This window comes from Sander vitreus, chromosome 10 (assembly GCF_031162955.1).
Source record: "Sander vitreus isolate 19-12246 chromosome 10, sanVit1, whole genome shotgun sequence".
In the NCBI taxonomy this organism is placed as follows: domain Eukaryota; kingdom Metazoa; phylum Chordata; class Actinopteri; order Perciformes; family Percidae; genus Sander; species Sander vitreus.
The window spans coordinates 35,113,605-35,135,457 of NC_135864.1; the positions used below are offsets into that span (position 1 = coordinate 35,113,605).

At 40.4% G+C, this 21,853-nt stretch overlaps 1 protein-coding gene and 1 long non-coding RNA gene across 5 annotated transcripts; one reads left to right on the plus strand and one right to left on the minus strand.

The window, feature by feature from the left end:
* Positions 1 to 1,365: 1,365 nt before the first annotated feature.
* Positions 1,366 to 2,825, minus strand: LOC144524008 (uncharacterized). 3 transcript variants are annotated; one of them, XR_013502569.1, is made up of 4 exons: positions 2,737 to 2,819; positions 2,320 to 2,519; positions 2,098 to 2,216; positions 1,366 to 1,580 (listed from the first exon to the last, which is right to left on the minus strand). It is a non-coding gene; the product is annotated as an uncharacterized LOC144524008 (long non-coding RNA). The 3 variants fall into 3 exon arrangements; XR_013502568.1 differs by having other exon boundaries at positions 1,366 to 1,586; XR_013502570.1 differs by lacking the exon at positions 2,320 to 2,519 and having other exon boundaries at positions 1,366 to 1,586; positions 2,737 to 2,825.
* Positions 2,826 to 6,761: 3,936 nt separating this feature from the next.
* clint1a (clathrin interactor 1a) lies at positions 6,762 to 20,456 on the plus strand. Of its 2 annotated transcripts, none has more exons than XM_078261294.1 (12): positions 6,762 to 6,953; positions 10,556 to 10,660; positions 11,692 to 11,788; positions 12,916 to 13,024; positions 13,388 to 13,552; positions 13,681 to 13,864; positions 14,272 to 14,506; positions 14,586 to 14,673; positions 15,721 to 15,786; positions 16,276 to 16,571; positions 17,762 to 17,972; positions 18,097 to 20,456. In XM_078261294.1, exons 1-12 carry the CDS (start codon positions 6,913 to 6,915, stop codon positions 18,390 to 18,392), a joined length of 1,893 nt encoding a protein of 630 aa, XP_078117420.1. In that variant the 5' UTR covers positions 6,762 to 6,912; the 3' UTR covers positions 18,393 to 20,456. The 2 variants fall into 2 exon arrangements, with proteins under 2 accessions (XP_078117420.1, XP_078117421.1); XM_078261295.1 differs by having other exon boundaries at positions 16,279 to 16,571.
* The last annotated feature ends 1,397 nt before the right edge of the window (positions 20,457 to 21,853 follow it).

Sequence of the window (21,853 nt, forward strand, 5' to 3'; positions counted from 1 at the left end):
TTTTCACTTCAACCTTGACCTATTTGAAACATCCACTCAGTGTCTGGCCTTGGAGTGGGAATGTAAACTGACTTTTAAATGATAAGACTCATTTGATATTGTCCTTCATTCTAAACACTTCTCACTTCACTCGTGTCAGGCTTTTTTCAATTATGACTCTCACTCTGTGCTTTTTCACACAGCTCCACTGGATTGATGTTGTACTGGAGTACTACTACATCAGGACACTGTGGCTCTACACTGACTTAGCACTCTTAGCATTGCCAGATTAGTGGGTGAAACAGTCTACTTCAGGTACAATTATCTCCTATGCAAGGTTGAGGTTCTTTCAAATGATGTAGTGGACCTGGAACAGTTGATGTGCAGAGCGCCAACATTTCAGTTCTGTCTTACTTCACTGATTGCCTTGTGAATCCCTGATGGGTTCCGCTTCGTACATAATCATTTCCCTAACATGGGATAATTTGATTCTATTACTCTAACAACAGCGCAAACAAATTGCCTACGTAATTTATTGTGCCAATAATAGCAAAAACAGATGTGGTAATGGTGCTGCGGCTTTCCAACCTCACATTTATATGGACTTAAACCAAACTGGATATAATCGTTAAAATACATTTATGAACACCCAGCCTTATGTTTACTTGAAACATTTTCTGTGTCCAAACATGTATAATTATGGTTTGGCAAAGTAGTGATCCTCAGCCTCTGTTCCTTAATTCTAACACCCACAGAGCTCCAGGTCTTTTTCCAAAAAAAACTGTTTTTTTTTTACAACTTCCTCTCGGCTTTTCCACAGCTTTCTCTCTGCTTATCGGGGAGATTTCCTGTGAGGAGAATCAAGACACAAACAACATCCATGTATCTTCACAGTTGTATCATCTTTGCTAATACTGCATTTTACTCCCCTACAGTATCTCACTGGTCCTCTCCTGTGCTCTCCCCCATACGCTCTACCTCTCCATTCACTGGTGTTCCATACGCCCTCTAAAGCCCTCTGCTCTGTCCCATTTCTCCCATTGCCTCAGGTCCTTTTTGACACCCCTGGCATGTTAATGGGCCAATCAGAGACACTGTCCTTGAGAATCTCACTTTGGCTCATTTTCATACCCCCCTCCCACCCTCACTCAGATTTATAACCTCTGCTGCTTACAGCTCCAGATGTTTTCTTCTGTTTTTTACTCTCTGTAATTGCTAATTCAATCTGGTTGTAAAGGAGCAGATGCTCTCAGACTTGAGCATACCTGTGTGGGTTTCTCTGCATATATGTGTACGCTCTCTCGCCCATGTACAAAGCAACAGCAGGATTTACTGTAACATCCTGACTCATAAACATAAGCCTTCACAATTATGCCAAAGCTCATTTATTCAGGTAGGGGAATAGGACAACAGTGGTTTAAACTTGCAAGGAATTGCATACTAGCATCAACTTCCATTATACATTGAATTACTGTCACCCTTAAATCACCGCAGCTGAGGTTTGCCGGTTTAGCAGGACTGACAGTTGGCTTTGGAGCTCTAAACTGTGGTGGGAGTCTCTCTCATCAGCCTCCTCGTTTTTCTTTCTGTCATCTTCTGTCCTTTTTCTCACCAGGAAAAGTTGCAATCCAGTCCAGTTGAGAGAGAAAAATAAACAGACTGGTTATCCACAGGAATGTGAATGCTACTTTAGTCCCATTAGGAACATCTGTGTGTGTGGTTTGAGATCACAGCGGGTTGTCTCTGCGACTTTGAACATATGACAAGTGGCCTCATTGTTTTAGCATATTCAATACCTATGTACATACTGCGCCAGATATGCTCTGCTCTGTGCCCACATACCCATAATGTACACACACACACACACACACACACACACACACACTCACAAACACACACACACACACACACACACACACACACACACACACACATATTTACTATACATTTACATGAAAGCATACACACACATAAATGCACACTCACACATCAGTCCTTGCTCACATGCCCACACACACGCACCACAGTGGACCTGTCATATGTCATGGAGACAGGGGTCAGATACTGTGTGATGTGTGTGGGGGTTATATCGCTTGGGAAAAGGACTAAAGATCTTACCGGGGCTGCAACAGGGCCAACAATAACAGCCTGAAATATAACAGCAGTGAAAGAACCCTCGCTCTGACAGGAGGAAAGCTGGGCCCCATGCGAGCGACTCCACAGATCAGAAGTCTCTTCTGTTGGCACAAAGATGACCGTGTTTGTTAACTCATAGCTAATGTGCAAAACAAAGAACATTGTTTTCTAATAACTCATAAAACTGCAAAGAAAAAAAAATACCATTATTTCAAGAGATTGGAAGCACGTTTGTCGAGAAAGAATAATAGCAGAGTTGTAGAGCACATTCCCAAGTCGAGATGATGTTTCTGACCACATTTGTCATGGGAACTTCAGCCATGTAAACACACAGCCTCGACCCTTGGTGGTCACACTGACTGACACACACTCACATGTGCACAGACATTGAACACACTCACCCCCTGTGTAATAAACCAGTTTGAGTCGTGATTCACTTGGATCTTTAACCCGAGTCTTTAAATTAACTCACGAATAGCGAGTCTCTAGTATCATTAACCCGGTTCAGTTGAGTCCTACTACAATTCAATCTAAAATGATAACAGCGCCGCACACAAACCTCTTAAACATTAGCTACTACTAGTCCTAGCCATCTTAGCTGCCAAAAGCTTTATAACTTACAATTCCGTAGGCAACAACAACTCCACAAGTCAACTCAAGCGCCTGAGTGAGCAGAGAGACAGTCCGAGACAAGTTATAGGAACTTCCCGACCCGCAGACTCAGAGCCGGAAACATTGCAAGCTCGCAGACCATGGGACTCGTCGACAAAACAACTCATGAGTTCTCAATGACTCGTGAGTTCTCGCGGGAGTCAGCCGGCTATGAGTGGATCTGTAGCAGTCGAGTGAGTGAAGTCTCTCCTCGAGCTCAGGGTAAAGCAAATCCACAACAAAAGTCATTCTTTCACTTCTGAAATAACATACAATGTTCTGCACGTAGCCTAGCTAGGCCTACTGTAGGTTTGGTGTATAAATGTAGTATGTTAAATGCAATTAGGTCAAGCAGACAGTCCGAGACATTGCCAGCTCGCCTCGCAGACAACTCATGAGTTGTCGATAACTCACGAGTTGTTGATGACTCGTGAGTTATTGCGGGAGTCAGTCAATCCCGCGAATCAGCTGGCTACGTTGTCATGAGTGGATCTAATTCAGACGAGCGAGTGAAGTCTCTCCTCGAGCTCAGAGTAAAACAAATCAGAAACAAAAGCCATTCTTTCACTTCTGAAATAACATACAATGTTCTGCACGTAGCCTAGCTACGCCTACTGTAGGTTTGGTGTATAAATGTAATATGTTAAAATGCAATTAGGTCGAGCAGACAGTCAATTTAAAAAAAGAAATAATAATGTATTCACTACGTTCCTGTTTCTATGTATATATTGAAAGCCTATATATTGCTTAGGCTACACTAAGTTAAGACAATAAATAAACAGTCTGGCTCAAAAGGCTTTCTTTCCCGTGACTAAATGGCTCTCCTGTAAGCAGCTGCATGAGGTGGCGAGTAGGACTGAGTTTCCTTGGCGATTTAGCAATACTGACTCAAGTGACTCAAGTGATTCGAACAACCCAGATCAGTTTAGTGAGTGACTCAGAATAACCTGTATCCTTAAAAGGAATCGAGTTTGCCGGGCCTACTGTGTAATACTCCAGCAGTCTCCAGAACCAGAAAAAGTCACAGTGCCCCCTAGTGCTGCTTGTGTTACAATTACATTATATTTATCTGGCTTACTTTTTCATCTCCTTCAACTCCAACAGTTGTTAGTGACAAACTTGGTCTCAGTGGACCAAATTGATGATCAACCGAAGAGCAAGATGATGAATGGAACGTGGTTATAAAATATGAAATATCAAGGAAAGGCTGACGTAGTTTTTTCCATATATAAAGAGAGAATGTGGGTCTACAAGATTTCTTACAGAGAATGTTTTTGTCTCTTTCTTACTGAAAATTAAAACTGTCCAAAAAAATAAATAATCCAAAGTTTGCTTTGACAGTACAATTTAACTGCAAAAATATTGTTTGAGATCAGATTTCTGCAATTAAGCCTTCTGCCAGCTCCGTTTTTTCCCTTAGACTACAGAGAAATACCATACTATATTTAAAACACACACACACACACACACACACACACACACACACACACACACACACACATCCTATACATCAGTGTACAGAATTCTGATCTTTAAGGACACAAGGGTTTTTCAATCAAAGCTTTGATTGAATACTTTGCCATCCTCAGCACTCACACGCTCACAAACACACACACATTGTTGACAGAGAGTGTCTTGAGCAACATCATTTACCACTTAAGCCCCTCCCTGAAGACCGTGCCATTTTTAATGCGTGGCAGATAGGTTGATAGCTCTGGTTTCTGTCGAGAAGTGCATGTCAATCAACAGCTTTCGTCAACGTCACTGAGGCAAAGTGTTTCTGAAAGATCTTTTTACTGAGTGCCTTTCTATCCATCCTCCTCCAACCCACACACTTGCACAAAAACACACTCACACATGCACAAACACACACACACACACACACACACACACACACACACACACACACACACACACACACACACACACACACACACACACACACACAGCCATTTCCATCTCAGCAATCACTTCTCCTGGAGTTCTCGTCTTCGGACGTGTAACAGTAATTGAGGTTGCTCCCTCGGGTGCAGTGCATTCTGGGCTGTTAAGTGCTGTTTCTTGTTTTTTTTTTCTCAAATGGGTTGTATTTTGGCTATTGTGTTGTTTCTTCCTGCTCTCCTATAGAAGTGTAAGCCGTGGGCCATATTTACACGTATCATTAGAGAATAGAGACCCTGTCGGATGCAGGGCATCTGAGGTTTTATCATGCCCACTGGAATATCAATCAATAAGATACGACAAACAGTCTTAATACTTTTTGTATACGCCCAGTCACAGGAGAATCAAAAAATATTTCAAGGTGCAAGAAATGACTACTGACAGTTTTTCTTACTCATAAACCGAATGGTGTATTTAAGGTGATGCAGTCAAGGGTGTTCACTTGCTTCACTGACCTCCCTGCTCACCACTTCATGCCTGGCTTGAGTACACCCTGTGACCTTTCTGAGCGTTGATGGCGTTGTCCGTCCAGAAGAGGGAGTGATTGATCTGGATTGACACAAACAGCCAGTGCCCTGCCTGGCCTGTCACACAGCATCACTGGGTCATTGTAGCATGCCTGAATGCCAGATGAGGAGGGATGAAGAACACACAGGATGGTGACCTGCTGATGAGAATGTAGGCTCCAGTTTTAAGGAAGCTGGGACACATTTGGACAAAAAACTAAAATAACAGCAGCTTTTACAATGGAGAACAGTTAGCAGCATGAAGTAAAAGCCAAAGAATGTCCCTTAAAATGGAAACAAATATTAAACTGAGGATAAAACATTACAAATGGTCTGTTCTTGATAATATATCTCAACCAATGGCTAGATTTTTTAATATAAATATATTATATATATATATATATATATATATATATATATATATATATATATATATATATATATATATATATATATTAGGGCTGAACGATTTTGGAAAATAATCTAATTACAAATTTTTTCACCAATATTGCAATTGCGATTTAATATGCGATTATTTTTTTAAGCTCTTTGTCTTCTGTATTATTCAACAAAGACAAGCAATAAATCATTGTATAGTATGAACAACACAAGATTAGATAGATTAAACAAACTGTTCTTTCCTGGAGGCCAGGCCTGGATGTGATGATGAAATGAGGTGATGCATGAATTTATATGAATGACATCTTTTATTTAACTACTTCAGTCCCAGTAGTATATTGAGCACTGACCGCCTGGTGTAAACATTCATATGAAAGTCAGAAACAAATCACACAAACTAAAGTGCAGAATGCAGAAATATAAAAAACAAATATGTGGCTTTACCACACTTAGCAGTATTTAGATTATTATTCACTGTAATAAACATATGTAAACATGTGGATTGCACTTTTTAAATAATAACAACTTTACTAGACAGATAAATAAGTAAAAAAATATATATATATATATATATATATATATATATAATATTTTTGCCATACTTGATGCATCACCAACATGCATAGAAACCACAATACCTATGAAGATCTATATAAAACCACTTCTTGACTACCTCAGGTAGGCTAATACTGTTTTCCTAAAGGGCCCATGGCATTTATATTTCAGTAAGATTATGTCATGGGCTCTTAGGATATTTCACTTTTTTAATCATTAAAATGTACATGTTTTTTTTTCTTCTAATCCAGTCGACCCTTATAGATCCTTGATGTGATTGCAGGGGGTCCTCTGAAATAAAAAAAAACTGTTTGATTTGTGCTATAGAAATACAGTGAAATGTGCTAGAGAAATCAAGATTGATTAAGTTTGATCGCACTATTTTTTGGCCAACCGTTTTTTTTTCTATTTATCTCCCCAGAATTGTTTTTTAAATTGTGTACCAAGTTGAGAGCGTTTTCAATATCCATTTAAAATGTTAATGTACTTGCAGTATCAATTGCGGTGCCTAGCACTAGCTAACTAGAAACTACAACTCCAATGCTGCTCTACGCAATTTTGATGACGTTACAGGGGCATTTCCCGTAGTAACCTTTCCTGTCTGGCTGGTGGTGCGTTTGCGCCTCCTGTCTTGAAAGAGAGGTTAAGAGAAGAGTTTACTTTCCAGAGTTTAAGGTTTAGGTTCGGTGTTCGTGTGGAGTAAAGGGTTTTGTCGAGGCAGGAAGCCCATTATCACGGAGCCAAGATGCTGAACATGTGGAAGGTTAGGGAGTTGGTTGACAAAGCGTAAGTATCTCCCAACTCCATTGCTGCTATGTCGTGTTATTTGTGCCTGTAGTTTACCTGTTTGAAAGAGACACGTACCCAAAACTTTGACGTCACGTCACTCGAACAAGATAGCTAGCCTGAATGCTACTAACGAGTTAGTTAGTTAGTTAGCTAGCTAGCTGACTTTAGCAAATACTATTTGTCCTTAGTATGAGTGTCTCTTTTTTGTCACATTAAGTTTGCAATGTCTTTCAGTTAGTCTGGGATAATATGATAATATCACTTTAGCTTGTTGTTTGTGCGTTTTCTCCGACAGTGCAAGCTAACTCACTTAGCTGACAAGCTAGCTTATTATTTAGCCTGCTGGCTAGGTAGCCATAGATATATCTATGGGTGGGTGGCTAGTTTACCAGGCTAGCCAGCTAAGCTAGTTTGACAGCTCCTGGGCTGAATAATCAGCGGGGAATGTTTATTTACGTGAAGGTTACATGTTATACGTTAACACGTTGCTTGGCTAGCTACCACTGTCTGGAAATATTTTTAAAGCTGCATTGAGTGTAGCTAGCTAGATGTGTTGCTCTCCGCTATGATTGTTATGACAATTGTAGCTAACGTTAACTACAGTAAATTAAGTCAGTTCTTAAACTTTAAATTACACCACATGGCTGGATTAACCTAACTTGTTTCTTTGCAGCCAAATTGTTATGTTTGTTATACTACACCCTAGACTGCTTGTTAGTCAGACAACATAAGATCTCATGTGTCCAGTTGTCGAACGTGTTAACGTTACCTCATAATACAGTAATATATAAGATCCTGTTTTGCTGCGATTTCTTTAAACTGCTGCAGCAACTATAACCATGCTAATCCAATCTGCACTGTACAGCAGTCTTATCAAATGTTTTATATCACTAGGCCTACACATGTTATGTTTGGTAAGTTATTTTATTGGGATGTGTGACACCAGAGAACAACAAGAGAAACTGCAGTGCCGAAAACAGAGCACTTTTATTAATCGGTGACCAGTAATCCAGCAGTGTTTTGCAACTTGTTGGTGGATGTCCAGCTTGCTAGCTTAAGTTCAAAGATTTGATGGTGTAAGTTCAACTAGACACATTAGTTACTGATTACCTTTCTACCAGGTTTTGATTGGAATTAAGATTGAGAGTTTGAAAGGCAAGATGTGAAGAAAGTGACAAAAAGTATGTATCATCTAGTATGTACACTGAGTCACTGATGCTTGTGCACTCATAATGAGTCTTTGCATAGTTTGATGGCTGGGTCAGTCCAAGCCTGCATGGCCAGAAGCAGTAATTTAGTACCCGGAAGTACCAACCAGCACTCAACTTAGGCAACACCTTGGGGATAGTGCGTCTTTTGTTCTGCTTTGGACTCTGGTTTACTTTGAGCTGCTGACTAAACGTGTGCATGCTTTTTACTGTACTGTAGGGCTATAGGTTATTGCACAATTGTTCTTCCCTAGGCTTAATGGCTAATTTTGCAGACCCACACAATAGAGTGTTCTTAAGTCCATCCAAGAAGATGTTCCTGCTGAAGGCACTTGTGTCCCTGGAGTGTGACCTCCTGTGACATAGGTTACTTTAGGGAGAGAGAGAGAGATGCAAGTTTTAAAGATTAAAGAGATGGGAGTTTCCATGTTCATTTTCCTCCTGTTTTCTTTGAAATCAAGGGTGAAAGAGCTTGTGTTTTGTGACATTCACAAATTATAAATGATTTTCATAAAGTTTCACCAAGCTGTAAGTCATTCACACGGTTTGACGGTGTGGCATAATGCAACATTTCCTGTTGTATGATTAAGGTGAGGTTTTTTCTGAGGAAGGACATGCAAGCACCTTTTTGTCCTGTTTCAAATAGATCTTTCAATGAATTAAACGACATGTAGGCTATTTGATATATGAAGGACAATTGGTTAATGAGTTTTTTTGACATATAGCACTATAGCAGACATATAGCACTAAAGCAGTCTAACGGAAATCTGTGTGATAGTGTGTCACAGTTGGAGTATCACAACTTCCGTTTTATCTAGCTGGTATCAAGGACAGGGGCCACCACTAGGACGAGATACGATCTATCTTGCATTACTACATCATATCCTCTTGTGTTTTGTCTGTCATTCATGCAAACATGAGGCTTTGTGCAGTATCAGTAACATACATGTCTAGAGAGACCCAGGATACATGCAGTAACATAGCACACAAAGTAATCAAAAAGACTCCTTAAAACCTGAACTAAAACATAATGGGCACTTTCGTAACACAGATAAAGTCTTGTCCAGGATTGAAGTGAGTGTAATAGGAGGAATATTGCCATCATGTTTTGGTTTGATACAGGATAAGGCTTGGTTTCTGTCTAGGATCTCCGTCGTAGATAGTTAACCCATGGTCCATCTGCACCTGGCATGGTTATTCTCAAATAATTTAGTTGGCATGGAGTGAATTTTACAAAAGAGAGTATGTTGTCAGAGTGGTAACCATACCCTGCATCTTGCAGTAGTAGTAATACAGCCTTTCTCCATAACCACAGAGTGGGTGTATCTCCACCCATCAATTCAATGCTGCTCGTTCAGGCCCTGTACATCTTATTGCTGATGTGGCAGTAGTGAGGGAGGGATGAGAAGGCACAGGGTTCAAATGTTTTGCTTCACCATGTTATGGCTAAAGCTGTGACAGGGCTCACTTAATTATTTGGATTAAGATGCTGTATTTTCCCCCCAAAATAGTCCCATCTACAAAGGTGCCCTGACCAAGCATAATAAAATAGTTGATGTAAACAGACAATAATGAACCAGTAATGGTCTCACAGCCTTTATAATTTTAGAATATTCTCTGCCTAGAAAATCCTTTGTTCTTCTTAACACCCTCATTGCATAGGCCGCCTATCTCCTATAAAGAATGGACATTAGATGGACATTTGTTTCCTGTGTTACGATAAGTTGGTTGTGACCACATATTTGAGGACATATTGTAGACCTACTAACCGAAGCTTACGTTTATGTAGTCTGATTGGAAAGCTATAGGCCAATGCTTGGTTTTCCTTAGTGTGTTGTGTAATCAGGATTCTGAATATGTGAACAGGGTGCCAAACCTGCCAACCTTGTTGAGTACACAATTTAGAAAGCAAGCTCTCTATTTACCTGAGATTATTAGAGAGCCACCATTTGTAGCATTGGTTTTCTTCCCATCTGAGTTCCCTTTTTTCTTTTCTGGTTACTTTTTCTAGTTCTTAGAATGTCAACAAGCAAGAGATCAGCTCACCCACTGTGAGCACAGCCCTGTTTCCTTTAGTACCATTTGAGGTCTCATTTATGTGTTTATATTGAACACTGGTTTGCATTTGCTTGTTTAGTCACTTGTTTTTGGTTTTTAACAAGTTTAACGGTTAGATTCAGAGCACACACACAAGCACTCCCTATCCCATTGTCCTTATAGCCACTAAAAGGATGTGGGCATGGCAGTAATAAGAGTACCTTTCATCTATTTTCATCCACGTTGTTGGTTTTTTATGCAGGCCACATTTTGAACTGAAATGCCAAATGTCATATAATACTCCACATAGACACGATTAATGAAAGTGGGTTTGTGTTTTATCTTACTCTATAGAACCAACGTGGTGATGAACTACTCAGAGGTGGAGTCTAAAGTCAGAGAGGCCACCAATGACGACCCATGGGGACCATCAGGACAGCTGATGAGTGAAATTTCCAGGTAAGGACAGTGCATAGTATTGTACAATATGTCCTGCTGGAAAGCAGCACTAAGGTTATTTGTACATAACATTTAACCGTAGCAAGGTTTTTTTTTTAAAGCCCTTTTCAACTGCAGGAACTTTTGCAGTAAGATTTTTCTGGAAACTTGCCTCCATTTTGACTATTTTAAGTTTTTTGTTGTTTTTCAAGGTATTATTTTTCTGCCAGCCAGAAAACATTGTGGGCAGTACTAAACACAAGCCTCGCAGCTGCTACATAGGAATTAGGAATAGGATAGGAATTTTAGAAAGTCCTTTTGTTATTGACATTTAACTAGGGATGCACCGATTGCAAATTTCTTAACCCATACCGATGTGTAGAATTTTCATTTGGCCGATGTTTGTTTTAGTTTTTTGAGCCAGGTAAACAGATAAATCTTATTATAAGAAATGAGCAGACATTTTCCAGCATTAGCAAGGTACCTGAGGGCACCACAGAGTCTCGGGTCTGTTTCACAAAAGCAGAATTTATAAATCCAGTATAACTGATAAAGTGAGGCTTGACCTAGTTTGATCAGTGCATCCTGGCTTGGTGTTTTTCACAACGGCCAAGCCAGGCTGCGGAGGTGCAACTAGGTCTAGCCATGCTGAAGTAATTTGGATAGATGGGGGTTCACGGCTTTTTTTTAACAGACCGCAAAGTCGATCACAGATTTACTGATGCTGAGAGTGAGCAGCAGCTTCTATGATGAAGTGAAACACATTATTTGTAAAAAAGAAACACCGGCCCTGGAATGAAACAGTGAGAAAAAGCATGGCCTAAAAAATAAACATTTACTGACCACTGCTCTGAACTGAAATCATCTGAACTGCTCTGAACTGATACACAAACACAAATGTCCTACGTTTAGTTCATGGGGCTCCATAGTTGAGGGAGTCTTTTGTCAAAACCTGTAAACTGACTAACCAATCCAATTGTTGGTTGTCATGCATTGGAAATTCAAACTTTGTCAATAAAAATACGTTTTCCTCTTTCCTTCTCTGTAATCAGAGCCACCTTCATGTATGAACAGTTCCCAGAGGTGATGAACATGCTGTGGGCCCGCATGCTGAGGGACAACAAGAAGAACTGGCGGAGAGTCTACAAGGTCTGCCACAGTACTGTTGCAACATCAACACAATCACACATGCTTTATCATGACATAAGACTTAAAGGCCTAAGCACCAAAAACAACTCTACTCAGGCTGTAACCCATTTTAAATGAGCCATCTGTTAACTTTAATGTCAATTTCTGCTCATTACTTACAGGCAAGAATAATATATATTTTTTTAATTTACAAAACAAAAATTGTTGGTCTTTAATAGAACCAGTTAGATTCCTCACATTGTAAAGATGCTCTGAATTGAGGGGGAAACGTTCTGATAAATAGAATCCTATTTGTGAAGATAACATTTTCAGCACTGGTTACAATCAGACTCGGTAGTGAATGACACACTAACGTGCTGGGAGATTCTGTGTTTTTGGTGTTTTTAGCTGAGCTAGACTGAGAATATTCTGTTAAAACTGATCTGTGATGCTGTTTTGCCCTCATTGTTCTCCGTGAAGTTTGCTGGAAGTGTGTTTACAACATAGTCTTTTAAATGCTTCATGTTTTGTCAGTAACGCTGGTCATACGGTAACTTAGGAGGCCTTGTCTGCTCTAATTAATGTGGCATGCAGTTAACACACCAGTCATTTTGTTTTAATGAAAACTCAACTTCTGCCACTTGCTCCTGGTGTTCTTAACCACTGTTTTGGAAGAAGGAAGTAGCAGGAGTAACAGGCGATTAATATAATATATATAATTTAAAATTATAAAAAATTATTTTAAAAAAGTAATTTTCCCCCTGGTGATCAATAAAGTATGTATTTAAAAGTGACAGATATTTCTTTTTATATAAGTGCTGTGCACTGGAACCAATGTATGCCGATGTGAAGAGCTCATGTGGAAAAGTAACTGATAAATATTTAAAGGAACTTCAAAGTTTTTGAGAACGGAGTGTGGTGTTTTGTTACCTTGCAGGGCAATATTTTTTTAAATAGGGAAATTAGTTTGGTTCTACATGTAACCAACATGAAAGAGAATTATGATAAGATCATGGATTGTGATCCTGCCTTAAAAATTGTGATATGATGTATTTGCCATATCGCCCACCCCTACCATAGCGGATCCAGTTCAAGCCCCCAGTGTTAGGACTTAACACTTTTTTCTCTGTTGTGTGTCTGTTTTTTAGTCCCTGCTACTGCTGGCCCATTTAATCAGGAATGGATCGGAGAGGGTTGTTACCAGTGCCAGAGAACATCTGTATGACCTGAGATCATTAGAAAGCTACCACTTTGTAGGTAAGGTATCCATACTGGGCTTTTACTGCAGTATATTTTGCTCTGCAAGTTGGAGGAGGAGTACCTAAGAAAACTTGCTATAGAACAAACTTTGCTTTAATTAGGTGAGGTGATCTCTACACCTCAGTATTGTAGTGTTTAGTGATTATTAACAATAGCTTCAGTGTGAGCTGTAATGAAAGTAGTGGCCCTAAGCACTGCTTAGTCCACAAACCCCTAAACCATACACACTGCCATAAAGCTAGACAGAGATATGCATGTGTGCGTGTGGCTTCAATACATTGTAAAGTAACAACACAACAAGTTGCTAATTCATGAATTATATTGATGTCAGTGTTTCTGTGTCTCCACATCTCTGTCTAGATGAGAATGGGAAGGACCAAGGTGTGAATGTGCGTCATAAAGTGAAGGAGATGGTGGAATTTGTCCAGGATGATGAGAGGCTTAGGGAAGAACGGAAAAAGTCAAAGAAGATCAAAGACAAATACATCGGGGTATCCTCAGACAGTATGGGATACCGACGTTACTGTAAGTTTTCAGTTAAGTAATATAAACGGACGAATAATTAACAAAAATGTTTGGGTTTTAATTCCATTCATATCCTTTTCTTCTTGCTTGTATCTCCTTTTCCACCTACTTGAATTCCTTCCCTCCAGCGGGGGACAGGTACGACTCCAGCGATACCCGGGGAAAGTGGGACGACGACTGGGAGAGGAATAAAGGGCAATTCCCCTTCAGCGAGAAATTGGGAGAGATCAGCGACAAAATCGGCAGCACCATTGACGATACCATAAGCAGATTTAGGAAGAAGGATAGAGAAGACTCACCAGATCGATTTAGGTTGGAGATAGACAAGTCATATATTTGCGTCTATTTTAAATGGAAAGGCACAAACCATGTTTCTCCACCACCAAAAGTCAAGAAAAAAATAAACTTGGTTTCCCTCTTAATCATTACATCAGCACTGCTTATAATTGGCCAAGTCAAACTTTTTAATTATATTTTGAAAATACCTGAAATGAAAGGGTTATAAATTCAGGCCATAAATAGCCAAAAGAGAGGAAGAAAAGTACTAAAGAACAGATTTCATGGAGTGCCTACAGTAGATAACAACAAAGCTTCATCCAGAACATGGTTTGCGTCTTGGTTACTTTTTGGTCCTTTATGGATATAGTATCTACAAAGACAATCTTATCTTTATCCTCACATAACTGGTTGTCTTACCTGAGCCATTTTTGTCTCCATAGTGACAACGATGAGGACCGGGGTCGCTCGTCTCACAATGGCCAGTCAGGAAAAGAATTCAAAGATGAAGAGGAAACTGTAACCACCAAGAGTGTGCAAATAGTCCAAGCAACAGAGACTACAGCGACACGGAAGAGAGGAGGGGTTCCGTCTAAGAAAGTAGACTTGGGGGCCGCAGCCAACTACATAGGGGATAAGAGCCCAGACACCACCACCAAACAGGCAGCAAGAGCACATGTGAGCATTTAACATACAACTTTATTGATATGCTTATAGTTGTGCATGGACTGTGCCCTGATCTTTTTGTAAATTCCAGCCCCAGCCAGCAGCCCCCCAGCCCTCCAGTACCGGCCTAGCCGACCTACTAATGGTGGACACAACACCGAGCCAGCCTGCTGCCACAGGTATTATGTCATTAACTTCAAGTAATACCCTGACATTTTTTATTAAATCCACTTGTTGCTGTCTTACCAGGAGTTTGGCTGGGAAGATTTGGATCAATTTATATGCTGAAACCACAGAAATGCAACTGATACCAGACATGTTCAGCATAGTTGAGCACTTTAGGGATAGTGTTTAGCCGGAATTAGCCCCTTTTACAGAGAGAGTCAGCAATAGCGCAGCAGTGGTCTGCCTTCATGCCAGCTGTTTATTCACACAGAACCAAACAAAGGCGGCATAATTTGATCCGCACCCTTAATCAACCACGCAAACCTGACCGGACCCACAAACTGCCAATTTTATGCATTATTGTAGCACAACTGTCAGTATAAAGGACATAGATGGCTATTCGGAGTGCTGCTTTGTCACTTTTTGAGCTGCCGGTGGGTCAACTCACGCATCGTACTGCAGGTAGTCCCGCCATGCCTGCTGTCCCTTTCACACAGACGTCGGCGCTGTTATAGCTCTGTGATTACCTCCGCTGTTGGCTTAACGGCGTGACAACTCTGTCCCCCCCATTCTGTCTTCTTAACTTTTACACAGACGGCGAGGTGGCTTAAAGGTGCAACCGTCTTGTCTTGAACAGGCTGTGTGAAAGGGGATTTAGCCCTCCAATATTCCCAAATATGTTGTATTTACATGTTGTATATTCTAAGCAAACAAGCTAGACACCAGTCATTCCAGGAATAACCATTTTGTTCAGCGTTACAATATTGTACGAAACAGGAAAGTCCACAGTGACTGCAGGACTCTGCAGTGACAGTGCCCAGCTGCTGATGCTGGCTTCAGCAGGGGGAGGGAGTTGATGTATAGGAACTAAGTGCACCAGATGTTTTTGGAGCAGTCCCTTGTGAATAGAGAGGGCGGGAGTGCTGAACAGATGTTTGGTCCTCTCCACCTATCCACTGCCTCCTACACTTCTGACACTGAAGGGATGCTAACTGTGGTGGAATGAAACCTGGAGCTCGCTTGTTTAAAATTGATGTCTTTATGTCTATTTCTCAATGCAGACCTGATCAGTGGATTTGCTGACTTCTCCTCACCTGCTGCGTCCGTTGGCTTCTCCCCAGGATCTGGTTGGTTTTCTAGACGTTTTTTTGTTAGTGTGTGCATGTGTGTGCTGTGCTGTTGCAGCCATACTGCTAGAATATTCAGAGTGATGCTGGGAGGAAGCCCTGGCCATATGGAGCCTGCTACCTGCTCTGCATAACAAGAACAGACACACATCAACTCCTGTTATGGATGACAAGGAGACTGGGACAGATTAAGAAGTTGGTGGGGGTGGAGGGAGCTGAGAAAGCGATGGAGACAACAACTGGCAGGGCCAGTTCAATGAAAATGTAAAACGTGGCACCAGTGCTCAAATTTGAATGCCCTGGATAAAGCTAGACTGTCCTCCATGAAGACTTAACTGTTAATTCTTTATTGCTATGACTGGTCTTAAATTAGCTGGAGTGACTTTTGCTTGCAAACATCTTGCAATTATTTACACAAAACAAACGTCACAGTTTGGATGGCAAATAAAAACCATTGATGTAACTGTCTTTTTTTCTTCATTGTTGCAGCAGCACCTTCCTCTAGCAGCAATGGAGACTTTGGAGATTGGAATGCCTTTCCCGGAGGTCAGATGCCAGCATCTGCTCAGACTGTTGACACCAGTGGAAATGACCTTTTTGGAGCCATGACAGGCCCTGTGGCCGCGCCCACCCCAGTCTCAGCTTTGGGCTCTGGTCCTATCTCAGCAGACCTGTTTGACTTGATGGGGCCAACTCAGTCCCTCACATCCTCCCAGAGCCTCAACTTTAGCATGAGCAACACACAGAGCATGAGCAGCACAGTCCTGCCCCAGTCTAGGTCACAGGTATGCATGATTGTACTTGTACACACACGCATCCTTTTTTAATCATTTATTGATATACTGTACATATCATTACAAGCCTCATGAAGGGGTCTCATATTATACAGGTGAAAACAAAATATCCTCAGGAAACAACAATACATTTTATGATTTCAGTGTTCATGGATACAGAGCTAGACTGATCAATTTTAGGGTTATATTTTATATCATAAGTGTTGGCATATATTTTAGACAGTATATGAAAAATGCAGCATATAATTTTGATAAAAACACTTAATAAATAAAAATCTATCTTGCTTAGAATGTATTTACAGCCACATATCAGAATTGGCCCAAGAAAATGACTCAGGTTCCAGATATGTATTGTCATCAATTTCAGAAATTGTTTAAGCCAACAGTAACTACCACAGTTTAAGATTTAGCCAGTTGTTGGGTGCTGTTTTTTATAAAATCGGCGTTTGTAGTCTCGTAACCGCAGACTTGTTGATTGGGCCTTGGCCATCAAATATGAGTGCTATGAGTACAATTTTGGCATGTACCTGTATAAACACAAAGAGCCTTTTAACCATTTTATGCCTGCATATGAAGCAGGAAATAAATTAATGTCAAACGATGAGAGAAATGATATACTTAAAGTAGCATTCCAGTACAAATATTAAAAGATTTCACTCATTTACTCACACTGCTGGTTGACCACATCAGTCAGTATGCCTGTGTAATAAAGACATACCTCGTGTGATTGAAATGTGGAGGACAAGCATGATGGTAGAGGGTTAACATGCCACTTCACCAGATGCTCATCTCCCCCAGAGACCGCCCACTAACCACCCACTCCTCCTGTTACTGACACAGAATGAGAAGAATCAGTTGTGAGTTAAAAACCCAACAAAAGCCTGTGGATGTCAAATGTATTTCCATGTTAAAAGGTTGTTGACCTAAAAAACCTCATTCTTTTTTTCACTGAGAAGCCGCCCACCACTCTCTTTTACTCTAGTTACTTTGGATGGTGTGTTTTAATGAGCTCAGAAAGAGACGGTAACAGATTCATCTGACAGTATCCAGGTTAAGTGGGGGTTTAAAGGCCCTGTTCAGCGTTGAAGCTTTTATGTATCTTATCACTGTATATTTTTGTGATTTTAGCTTGGATTAGCTTATTCCCTAACATTGTATCTGTGCGTCTTTGTCTTTGCCAGCCCCTACAGAACATGGGGGGGCCTCTGCAACCGCAGTCTGTCCAGCCCTTCCAGCCTGCGCAGCAGGGAATGGCCTCTCAAGGTGTCGGAGCCAAAGCAGCTGTCCCTTCCACCTGGTCAGACTCCTCCGTTAACATCAGCCTGGACTTCCTGGGCCCAGGCATGCAGCCACCCAAGCAAAGCCAGCCCACCCTCAACACCCTCCAACACGGTGAGAGGAATGGTAGATCTTGCATGAATGGTGACACTGTAGCCAGGCTCTCCTTCAAAGCACCCCATCAATCAGTTTAAAATGTGGTACTCTTTTTAATTGCATTTTGTTATGTCATTTCCAGGCAACCAGGTACCTGCCAACATGCTCTCCCAGGGATTTTCTGGTATGAGCCTTGGACCTACAACAGCCAGACCGCCTGTAAATCCTATGATGCACCCTGGGGCTGGCATGGGAATGGGCATGGGGATGGCCCCCAACCCGGGCATGATGGGGATGGGCATGAACATGGGGATGCCACATGGTGGTATGACCATGGGGATGCCCAATGCCATGGGGATGGGAATGGGGATGAACCCTGCAATGGTCCAACAGCCCAAACTTGATGCCTTTGCTGACTTCGGCAACTTTGGAAAGTGAATGAGCTGGAGAGAAAAGATTATCTGGTGGAGTGGTGTTGGTCTCTCTCTCTTTCTCTCCGTCCATTGGTGAAGGATTGTTAATGAGCTTCAAACAAAGAGTACTTGAATAATCAACTATTACAACACCGACACCCTGCAATCTCCTTCATGTTTTTTTTTTTTAAAGAAATGCTGTGTAGTGATATGGATCTAAATAATTGTTTGTGTTGGGTTTGAACCAATGATGTGTCTGGTCTTGGGTGATGGTCAGACACACACTGATGACAGTGTGCCTTATTGGTTACTTACGAGTCATTGAGGAGAAAGGGTGTGCCACCAAGAGAATGTCAGGGAGATTTGCTTTATAACCTCAATCAAGTGAAATCACCAGAATAGCAAAATAATATATCAGTAGCTACATAATTGTTTTGAGATGCATTCTCAGTAACTTTACTGAATGATAAGTTTGAATAACATCAGCCATTTTAACTTTCTAATTTACATTTAAGAATGTCAAGTTACCTCTTTTTTGTCATTGCTCTTCCTTTGACCTGTAAATAGAAATCTGGAGCCCTTACAAATAAGTTATGGAGTTTCCTATATGAGAGGCAGTGACAGTGTGAAGAGTTATATCATACAGACCAAATCTGATATGAATTAAGATCCATAACAAAGCACATTGCCACCTCCTCTTTGTACATAAGTGTCCACACACTCCAGATGTGGCCTGTGCTAAAGTTAATGAGTGAGTGTTTGGAGTTTAGGCTATTGATTAATTTGAGGACTGTCTCCTTCAACAGACCATCATTTGTGGCCTTTCTTATTGCTATATATAAATCTATATATTTTAATTATGAAGAATATTATAATCAGTTTGCATCCAAATGAGATAATCAGTAGGTAGAAAAAGTCTCATACAGGGGTTGTGGGTTCTTTATTACAGCACAGAGTGCCTGAAAGACCTTTGCCTTTTCTCTTCAGTTAACCTCTTGGAAGGAAACAATGTGACTGTGCAGTGTTGAGGATTGCTACCAGAGCAGAGCTTCTGTACTATGTACAAACATCTGCGTTTGTACTAATGCCTCAAACCAAGCGTACTGTCTGTACAGATATCAGATGCAATCGTATAATTGTTTCACTCACTCTGTTTTGTTTGTCCCATGCACACTTTTGTGGTTCCACTTTGTTCAGGTCAGTGATAACTTCAAAGCTCAAAAAAACACCCAAGATGAAAATCTATTGAGCTCAACTTAATTCAACACCTCAGACTGTTAAGATTGCATCATGCATCCATCTGTTTGTTAAATGTTCACCAATGCATCTTGGTAAATGCTGCCCTCTCACCTTCCATCTTCATTATTGTTACATGTGAAAAAACTGCAATCTTGGAAACTGTTTCGGTCATTACTGTCATTAAGTCTGCACGTTTCCTAACTTCTTAGGAAGATTGTGAGAGGAAGCACTTTTACCAGTTGGGATGCAGTTTGTACACCCAGTACGTTGCAGCGGTTGGATGAAGATGTGTTGTGGCTTGCCGCATAATGAACAATCCCCTTCAGCTGTATACCAGCTAACTGATGTGGTAGATGTACAAAACATTGCTCTTCAGTGGTTCAAGTGCCTGCCGGTGGTTGCCTCCTGACCCTTGTAATGAATGATAAGTAAATCTTGGCTGCCAGACATTTTTGGTATATCAACAATTAGATTAATAATTCAGTGATAAGAGGAGAAGGCAGTGGATTCTGCAGACCCACGAGGATTGAAGTTGTGCTTTCCAGCTCTCCCAAGGGCTCAAGAGGCTGAGCACACTAACACGTAGTAGCCTTGCATCGGAGTCTGAAACGTTTAAATGACCAAAATCTGTTTGCTGTTTTTCTAAAATATATCAATAGAGGTTTTATTCATTTTGTTTTCTACTTCAAATTGTTTTGATCTTCTCTAAAATGGGATTGTTACTGAAACACTAGCATATGCAAATATAAAAAGAAAATCCTTTGAGAATGAAATTTTGCATTATTCCCATTTTGATTTGATTTACACATTGATTCTTTATCTACAACATTAAACAGTTGATTGAAATGTGTTAATGGTGTGTGTTATTTGGTGTGCTGTGTCATTAGCCTCATTCAAAAGAGCTTCAACCAGCAAAAGTGAAGACATCGCGCTTGACTTTGAAATTACATTTAGTTAATGTGAGTTTGTTAACTTCATTGTTTGAGATAATAAAGATCTTCAATAAATGTGCACATTTGCAAATTACACTAAGGCAGAAAGCCAGGAGAACAAATGTCGGGAATGTTTAACAATACATGCTGGATATCAAATCAATAGATTGCCACCGTCAAGTGCTTTACTGCACTTAACATACAAGAGCAGAAACTAGATTACATGAAGACATGGGCAACCAAGTTAACTGAAATAGCACTACTGGAATAAGGCATTATCTGATACTTGGTGTGACAGGTGCAGTGGTTGAACACAACAGCTGATTGAAAATCTCAACCCTTTGTTAAATTAAGCTTTCATGTAACAGCACATAGCATTATATGAATGATTCAAACAAAAGCTATTGCTGTTGTATTTAAAGAACTGTTATAACTGTGTCCTTCAATATTTATTTAACTGATGAAATGCACAATTTGTCTTAATGAGATGGATGGCCTGATTACTATGGTATATTACACTCAAGTGAAAGATTGTGTAGTCTAATTGTGGCCCTTCTCATATTGTATCAAGGTTTGTTGGAGCACACTCGTATGACAAACTAAAATTAAAACAGCTTGCCATTAAACCGACCCCATTTTCACTCTCTGGAGAGGAAGACTATTACATGGGCTACACTAATAATATATGTACAATATTAAAAGTAACAGTATATAGATAAACAGCAGCTCAGCTACTTCTAGAATGTGACCTATTTATGGCATATAAATATATAGAAAGAGGGTCAATTAAACTCTGCAGTCAAATTAGGAAAAACTAAAATAAGACCTCAGACCCAGAAACATTATAGCAACATGCAATCATTCTGTGCCACTCATCATCCAAAAGTAACCTCTGTCATTTAAAACAGAAACAAAAAACATCTTTACAACTTCCATGAGATGCAGTAAATGGTGCTTTTATGGGTAATGTGCCCATTAAAGAGTAAAAGCAATCTGAGACGTCAAGACAAATGACAGCTTTTGAGTGCCATCTGCAATCTCTAGCTTCACAAACTCAATTATTCATAATGCATTTATGTAGTCCGCTGAGACTGCGCTGTCATTCCTGTTCAAACTAACGGGGAAAAGCAACATAAAGGGACAAGCTCTTTGAGATGACAATGGCCTCACAGATGGCACTAATGTGTTTATGCTGCCACCTGCTGGGTAATAACCATAACACAAACAGTTATTAATGCTGTGGCATAACGGTGTCAAAATAAATTTCCTTTAGTGGCTGTCAGACAAAAGAAATCAAGACAAGAAATCACTATAA